The 8,443-nt window shown below is 36.5% G+C and overlaps 1 protein-coding gene across 1 annotated transcript in view; it reads left to right on the top strand.

Moving 5' to 3' along the window:
* LOC107099935 (chloride channel protein ClC-Kb-like) overlaps positions 1-8,443 on the top strand; it is a 31,084-nt gene that overhangs the window by 8,928 nt on the left and 13,713 nt on the right. The window contains exons 8-13 of the mRNA XM_015398263.1: positions 2,043-2,127; positions 2,425-2,526; positions 2,707-2,791; positions 5,116-5,265; positions 5,807-5,876; positions 6,945-7,046. Coding sequence (XP_015253749.1) covers positions 2,043-2,127; positions 2,425-2,526; positions 2,707-2,791; positions 5,116-5,265; positions 5,807-5,876; positions 6,945-7,046 — 594 coding nt within the window. The remainder of the gene's footprint in view (positions 1-2,042; positions 2,128-2,424; positions 2,527-2,706; positions 2,792-5,115; positions 5,266-5,806; positions 5,877-6,944; positions 7,047-8,443) is intronic.

Here is an 8,443-nt window from a genome sequence, read left to right as displayed (position 1 = left end):
TGCTTTACAGCAACTAACCTCACCTATTACACAGTCAGGTACAGCAAACCTATTCAACACTTTTCCTCTTACCTTTAAATGGAGAAATCAACTCATCCCTACTGTGTTACCAAGTACATAAATTGAGAACTAAGAGTTTAGCAATGAGTTTACATTGTTCTGCTACTGAAACACAAAAAAATAACCTGCATTTTATGGCAAAGTCATCCTATAATCTTTTGAACTGATGGTAAGCATTACATATACGGTAGAAAAGGTGAAAATTAAATATCTCTGCTGAAATTTTGCAATTTTTGTCTTTCTGCATTTTCTCTGTTCTAACAATACTGTAACATGCTTATCAGGTTTTATACTTCCTACATATATTTTTGTAGAAGTTCCACACATAAACATCAGGCTGACGTATTGGTAATTGGTAATGCAAAAAATCTGCCACACCCTGGATGGTTCAGTATGCAAAAGCAATGAACAAAAAACTCATCCAGAACAATCATATGCAGATTTCAGTTACGTTTTCTGTAGCACAACTAGCCTAAACATAGCAGCCTTAGTTATCAATGAACATTCATGTACATTCATGTTAACATTCAGGCTAATACTATAGGGCATGTAGTTCACTCTGCACTCAACATTATTGACACATCAGAACTTTCAAATGAAGATTAACATAACTATATTGGGACGTAGCATTCAGGTTGGTAGCTGAAAAATATACAGCATAGAACCTGAATCACATGAGCTGATGCAAATCCTAAAGTCGGAGAAATCTCCTTTAATAAAAGATTTCCCAAGGGTGGTGCATGCTGCATTCAGGTACAACTAGAATGTTAATACAATTCCAAAAGGGATCCATCCATCCATCCCCGCTTAATCCCAAGGTCACAACTCCATCACAGGGCAACATAGAGACAAACAGGACAAACAACCATTCACACACACAAGGAGAATCTAATTAACCTAACAGTCATGTTTTTGGACTGTGGGAGGAAGCCAGAGTACCCAGAGAGAACCCACGCATGCTCTGGGAGAACATGCAAACTCCATGCAGAAAGGTAATTGAACCCAGAACCTTCTTGCTGCAAGGCAGCAGTGCTATGCACTCCGCCACTGAGCAGCCCTCCAAAGTGATTTTTAATTGTTTTAGTCTTGATATGCAGAGTGATTATATAGGGTATCTTTTAAGGTAATAGTAATGCCTGGTTATTCTCACATGTACTCTTTAAAATAAATCACCAGTCAGTTTTCTCTTTTTGACATATTAGAACAAAGTAAAATCTAAATTAATTCTGAAATTGGTCCAGAAATTGTGTTTGTCTTCATCACCTAATGCAGTGGTTCTGTGTTTATTACTCCTGAATGATTACATTTGAATGAATTAATTAAATTTTCCTGTGATGGACTGGCGTCCTGTTTAGGGCGTACCCTGCCTCTCGCCCGTAGACAGCTGGAGATAGGCACCAGCACCCCTCACGACCCCACTTGGGATAAGCGTTAAGGAAAATGGATTGATGGATGGATGAATTTTATTTTCTTCACACTTAGATATATAAAACTGAGGCTGAGTACTTTCAAATAAGATGAAGATTAGAAACTGATATAAACCTGGTTTCCAGGTCATCATTTATCTAAAGCACAGATTGCATCCTAATTTGCAGTCAGTTCTTTTAGTGTTTGTATATTATTGTTTATTCTCACATTGCCTGTCTGTTTATAATTATCTGCAGTTGTATCATCCATGATATCACCTGCTTATGACCGTTCAACAGAATATCACTTCAGAAATCCCTAATAATTTCTTTAAAGGAGCTCAGAGACATCTTCTGTTTCAGAAAACAAGGGCTAATTATTGTTAAATCTAATGATTTAACGTGTGAAATTATTGGTGTTAAAAGTAAATGAATCATCTGCAGTATCATTGATTTGGGAAGATGCCTTGGGAAACGTTAGATTTCATTAAAGTATCATCCCAATAATCAGAGTGAATATTAGACGCTTTACTCGCTGTTGGAAACAGATGATTCCGGTTTGCTTTGTCTCCACAGAGACTCTTCAGGCGCTGTATAAAACCAATTTCTCCACCTCTTTACCTTTCTTCCCGCTGGAGATCCTCCTGTTTGCTCTGCTGGGGTTAGTTTACTTTTACAGCTTCTGCTCAGTTAAACAAGTCCTCTATTTGTCTTTGGCTACTTAATAAAAACTGACATTTGGTTTTCTATATTCATAAAAGTCACACTAAGATAAGGCCTTCTGTTTTCCTTCTGTTCTAATTAGTCATCCTTTTTTTTTTATTTCTCCCATCATATAATTTCCTGGACTCCTCCCCATCCCTTCCCCAAGTCTAATGCCTTCCGATCATTTGTTGCTGCCTGAGTGAAAATAAGTCCCTGGTTTCTCATCCTGGACTGTGTCACTGTCTGAAAACAGGCTGCTGTGTGGAGCTCTGAGCTGCTGCTACCTCATCAGCCACAGGTGGATCCTTAGGTTCACCAAAACCAACCGGTTCTTCTGTCAGATGCTGACAACAGAGTGAGACTTCTTTACGTTCTGACAGGCAGACGGTGGGGCCTTCGGTTCCATTATTCTACAGATCAATTTTTTTATTTACTCACTTTTTTTCTGGAACACACAAAGCAAAACTGTTGATTCATATTTGCTGTTTTTAAAGAAGAACTGAAATGCTTGTGTTGTGTAAAAATCTCTCTGCAGGAAGGGTCTGTACTCGGGTCTTATTGTTTTCTTTCTGGCATCGCTGACGTTTCCTCTGTCGGCCGGTCAATACATGGCTTCTAAGGTGGGATTCAAAGCGTTTAAAAGCTACGCAATCAATAACCCTAATCCATTGTTTACTATGTTATTCCTTGTTATCAAAACCTAATTCACTTTTAGTTGATTTGGTTTCTGATTTTGGTTCATATTTTTATTGGGAAAAAAAGTTAAAGTCTTACCAAGTAAATGAGATGGGTGCTCTTCATTCAAGCGATGTTTGTTAATCCTTGAGAACATAAAGTCTGTCCATTTTTTCTGCCTCTTCTGGTCACAGAGGATTTCACTAACTACTTTAGAAGCACAGGATGGATTCAACCAGATTAATTAGACAGTTTTTTTTTCCCAAACAGGAGAATTTTTTAAATAATATTGAGACTAAAGGGGTCCGGCCTTTTACAAAACTAAAAAAACAGCTTTTGAGGCGTGGAAGATAAAACTCACATAAAACTCACATCTAGCCTTGTCTAGCAGGCATTTTGCTGAGCATAAATAAGAGTGTTAAAATACAATTTCCCATTACAATATCAAGTGATAGAACCTGTTAAAGATGGGACGTTCTTTTATTATACTATATTTAAAGAAGAATACAAAAAATAAATATAAAAATTTCTTTCAAAGCAAACAAATTATAAAAATAAGGAGTATATATTTATTCAGCTCCCTAAAACAGTATTTTATTAACCCACCATTTATTCCTGTTAAATTCTTTTGGGGTATTTTCTTACCAACTTTTTTCTCCAAGAGACAGATTTTTTAAAACCATAGACTTCCATGAGCAATGATCTTCAAATCTTCTTCTCAATGGCTGTCCCAACATCCGCCCTAACCATTAACCCTTTAGTCACTAGAGCCCTTTAACTCTGTTAACTGACAGTTCGGACAGATGATCACTACTTATTATTTTCACATGTTTCCGGCTCTCTGCACATCGCCTGCTCTCTGTTCTCTCTTGCTCCTAAAACAAATCCCATGATGCTTTGCGAGGATAGCTCTTGCAAAGCATTCTGGTATATATCTGCTCATGTACTGACCAATGCTTGCACACTACTTCTCAAGGTGTATCGTGGGAAATCTTGAGTTGCTGACTTTTTCATGCACTAGAAATTCAGACACTCATATAAAATGGCTAGTACTGTATATAGGGGTTAGAGCGGACGTTCGGACATTGCTAATGAATTTATTAGAAATGAATATGCTTTAACCAAACTCCTTCATCAGCTGGTCATCCATGAAATAAATGCTCCATCGAATCTTCCTCCATTGTGGCCTACTTTCAACTCCTTTTATTTCCCAATTAACTCTAACCAGCTGCTTTAAACACATTCTTCTTCATCCACAACTGGATGCCTTGATGTTTTGCTACTGCTCTTCTGTTAGGCCATAATTATGGATGTCCATTTAATACTTGTCAAGTCAGCAGATTCTCTAAACTGTGTGGATGTCTGCAGCACCCCATGATTCATTGTTCCTCCTGTCACTTTAAAGAAACACCTGTATCTGAGCACAGCTGCAATATTATTTCATAACTTAACCCTGCTTCAAACCTCTGCCCAACTTTCTCCCTGACCTTTCTGCTTTGTTATTTGATCTTCATGATGTTGTTCGGCTGGATTTACCCAGAGGTTAAAATGCAGACACGCAGACCCTATTGACCTAATAGGTAAATTCTGATGATAATTCTGTGATTTTATGTAGGGGTATTAGAGTAAAGGTTGCATGCCACATTTCTCATTTGTAACACATTTGAAAACTGCACCCTGAAAACTGATTGTTCAATAAAGCCAAATAATTGGTTGAATTTCACCAATCTGGTTGGTACAGGTAGATATGTGTCCATCTAATCTTTGGGATGAAACAACAAATCAACAATGGTAAAATGGAAAACCAATACAAATTGGCCACTCTACCAAAATATTGCTTATTTTGTTTAATGAAACTGAAAGCCGTTTTTCCGACGCCACTGTCGCCACTACATCCATAAATATTCCATGCTACATTTGACTACAGCCAAACAGTCAAAGCAGCAAACCATCAGTTACCATTTTTATTGGCTTTTTGGTTAATCCATTAAATTGGTTGATCCAAAACTAAAGGCTTGGTGAGCTTCTGAACAATATATTGGTATTCTAAAAAAATTGTTTTAACCAAATTGATTAGTTGTTTTTCCAAACAATTCATTCTTAGAGGGCATGTTTCAAGTTTAAATAGATATTTTATGTATCAATGTGTGAATTATTTGAGATGTGGTAACTCAGGGTAGTTAAGGTACCATCTTAAGTGTTTGTTTGTTTCACAGCAGCTTTCCTTGTGACCAAACAGTAACATAAATGTCACATATCTGTGTATCAGTACACCACAAAGCAGCTCCTCACTTCCCTTCTGGAAAGCAGACAATGGAGCTCTCAGTCCCATAATGCATCTGTGCTGCTGGCGTCGCTGGAGTGGAGCTCATCAGGCACCCCCATTTTCCTGTCTTTGGCTTTCTTTCTGCTCATGAAGGTACACATAATCTAAAGGTCATTTACTGAATCTGTTCTGTCAGCTTTCTAACTCCTCAAAGGTTTAAAAGCATTAACATTTTCACAATGAGAGCAGCGAACAAAAGCCAGTTTAACCTTTCAGACTGAAATGTTTTGTGACACATAATGTTAAAACAGAGTCTTTCGATGTAAGGGATAATGTTATTGAATCTTTTGACGTTGAAATCTTAACGCTTTGCAAGCTGGTGGCATAACAACCCTGCTCAAAGAGGTAAATTACAGGTGGTTTGAATGTAGATTTGATTTTTATTCATTTTAAACAGGCTGGTGGTCATCATGGGTTCAGCACAAACTTGAGTGCAATTTGTTCAGGAATGGTTTACTCTAGTTTTCTTTTTAACTCTGTTTCCAAATGCAAAATGGAAATAGTATTGATTCAGTATTTATGAGTGTAAAACTGAGTGGTGCAAGCACACAAGCTGGTAGTGACTCATGGTCGGTGCAGGTGTCAGCAGAGCTGGGAGGATTTAACCGTCTGTTCCTCTGTTGTTGATTCTGAGATGTGGATGTTGGTCCTGGCCTGCACGCTGCCTCTGCCAGCCGGATACTTCATGCCTGTGTTTGTCATCGGTGAGTAACGAGACATAACTTAAACAAGAGAAGGAGACAGGATTATGGAGAGATATTTGTTCCAACATTATTAAAAGCAAATTACGTGGTTCAAAAAAGGAAATTGAAAGAAAATGCATTTTAAAAAAGGAACTTTAAAAAATTCTACATCAAAAAGTCCAGCCAACATTTTTAGTTTGCTGTTTACTCAGATTTTTTTTTTTTATAATTTTTTTCAAATAATACGTCGTTTATTTTTTTTATTTTATTTTTTTTACTTTTTTGATATTTTACCCAGAATGAAAGAGCAGATCAGACTTATTTCTCTCCAAAAATATGGAAAAACTTATTATGAAAGAAATAATAAAATATAGTGTGGTAAAATAAAATCTAAATGAATATTCAAAGAACTAAAAAAAAAATGGAAAAAATACAATCCAAAAGAAATTGCAAACGATACAAATATTGGTTGAACTTTTGCATATGCTTTGAAAATTAATCTTAAATTGAAATTATTTTATTGAAGAAGCATTTTCTCTTTTTCAAACCTGTTTTTTCCTTTTAATAATATGGGAATATCTTTTTCTCCATACAGGATCCTCGTGAATATTTGCGAATCTCTTTGAGCCCATTTTGAGATTTTCACAAATCAAATATAATTTTACCAGTATCTTTACATTTACATAAAATATATGATTTTGACATGTAAAATAAGTTTAAACTGCTAATTATGATTTATCTGCTTATTGCACATAATAATTAAGCATTCTGCCACTCTTTTCATTATGGGGAAACACAGAGGTTGTAAAAAAATCCACATATTTCCCTCTTTTTGGAACAAGAAATATTTCCACACAGCTAAAACTGTTTTTGTTCTACATGAGGATAAGTATGGGCTTATTTCGCCACTTCTAGAAGGCATAAAAAACAATGTAAATATAGTTAGTTTTAAAACTTATTGTAGTGTTTGTTTCAGAGTTCCTTTGAAATATGCTTTTGAAATCCTTGGCATATTTGAAAACCAATAGCCTTTGAATGCTATATTTAAACCCAATGTAAAAATTCATAGAGCATTCTGTACTTCCACAGGGGCAGCCGTTGGCCGTTTGCTTGGTGAAGGAGTTGCCTACATGTCCTCTGGTGGAGAGACTCTGTGGATATCATTGAATCCTGGAGGTTATGCTTTAGCAGGTAGAATAATACAAACTATCTATTTGATCCAAATGATCATATGAATGTATGAATATGAAAATATATATATTATACATTACACTGTTGCTAACAAGAATTTTGCTTTTAAACAAAACAGCTGGGTTACAATTTTGCACAAAGCTTAAGGATTTAGCCTTTTTTACGAAGTGAGATCATAATTCTTCCCCCTGTGGAAGAAAGATGTCATTTCACCACAAGCTTATTGGAAAGTTCTTATAATGAGCTTTAAGCCGAAGATGGTCAGGCTATTTTTTTTTTCCAAGAATTGTGGCACTTTAGTGGAAAGAAGGGGAATCCATGCAACTCAGATCTCTGGGTTGTAATTAAAGCCAGGGATGGTTTCATTGAGGTCTCAGGCCTCCACACATTGGATGTTCACTATATGCCTGCATCACCACCTCACCCCCGGTCAGGATATCATTATGTTTGGAAATGAACTCTTTCCAGATGAAGATAAAAACTCTCAAGCCTTATACCTTTGATTCCAGTTCCAGCTGCCTAGCATTTTTTCCTTTACTCCCTCGGTATTTCAGCAGTTGCTTTTTCATCTATCTCAAAAGAAATGTTTGTTTGCTTTCTGTCTCCATGCTTGGTATTCATCAGAATCACGTTCTTTCTATATTTGTTATGAATAACTTAGCAAAAACCAAACAAACAAAAATAACTTTCTGGGTTATTTTACTTCATTGTCCTTTTTACTAAAGCAAAAATAAAATTAGGTATCACTGCTATTACTTGAGTCACATTTCTAGCTACCTGTTGTGAGTAACTTCCTTCAGGGAAAAACAAGCACAGAGACTCATACAGTTTATGTTTAAGTGAGGCCTATTTTTTGTGCTCAAGCTTCAATTCAGAAATTCTTTATTGATCGAAAGATAAATTAAATTTCCAATCCACTGATTCTGAAAATACCGCAAACTGTTTATTGTTACTGCATAATAATTTATACAGTATTCATAAAATATACTGTAACCATTGCCTTTGTGTGTATGAGGACTTTTGAAGAGTATTTATTCAACCTTAATTATTCACTGCTCAAAACAATTAAAGGAACACTTTGAAAACACATCAGATCTCAATGGGGAAAAAATCATGCTGTGTATTTATACTGTTATGGACTGGGTGATGTGTTAGGAACAAAAGGATGCCACATCATTTGATGGAAATGAAAATTATCAACCGCAGCATAACATCCTCCACGGCTTCTCCAGACCTGTCTGTCACATGTGCTCAGGGTGAACCTGCTCTCATCTGTGAAAAGTGGCAGACTGTGGCAAATGCCAATCGAGCTCCACGGTGCCGGGCAGTGAGCACAGGGCCCACTAGAGGACGTCGGGCCCTCAGGCCACCCTCCTGAAGCCTGTTTCTGATTGTTT

The sequence above is a fragment of the Cyprinodon variegatus genome, unplaced genomic scaffold, assembly GCF_000732505.1.
Source record: "Cyprinodon variegatus isolate N-32 unplaced genomic scaffold, C_variegatus-1.0 Scaffold921, whole genome shotgun sequence".
In the NCBI taxonomy this organism is placed as follows: domain Eukaryota; kingdom Metazoa; phylum Chordata; class Actinopteri; order Cyprinodontiformes; family Cyprinodontidae; genus Cyprinodon; species Cyprinodon variegatus.
Note: the sequence above shows the minus strand (reverse complement) of the source record. Positions and strands in the feature narration are given on the sequence as shown.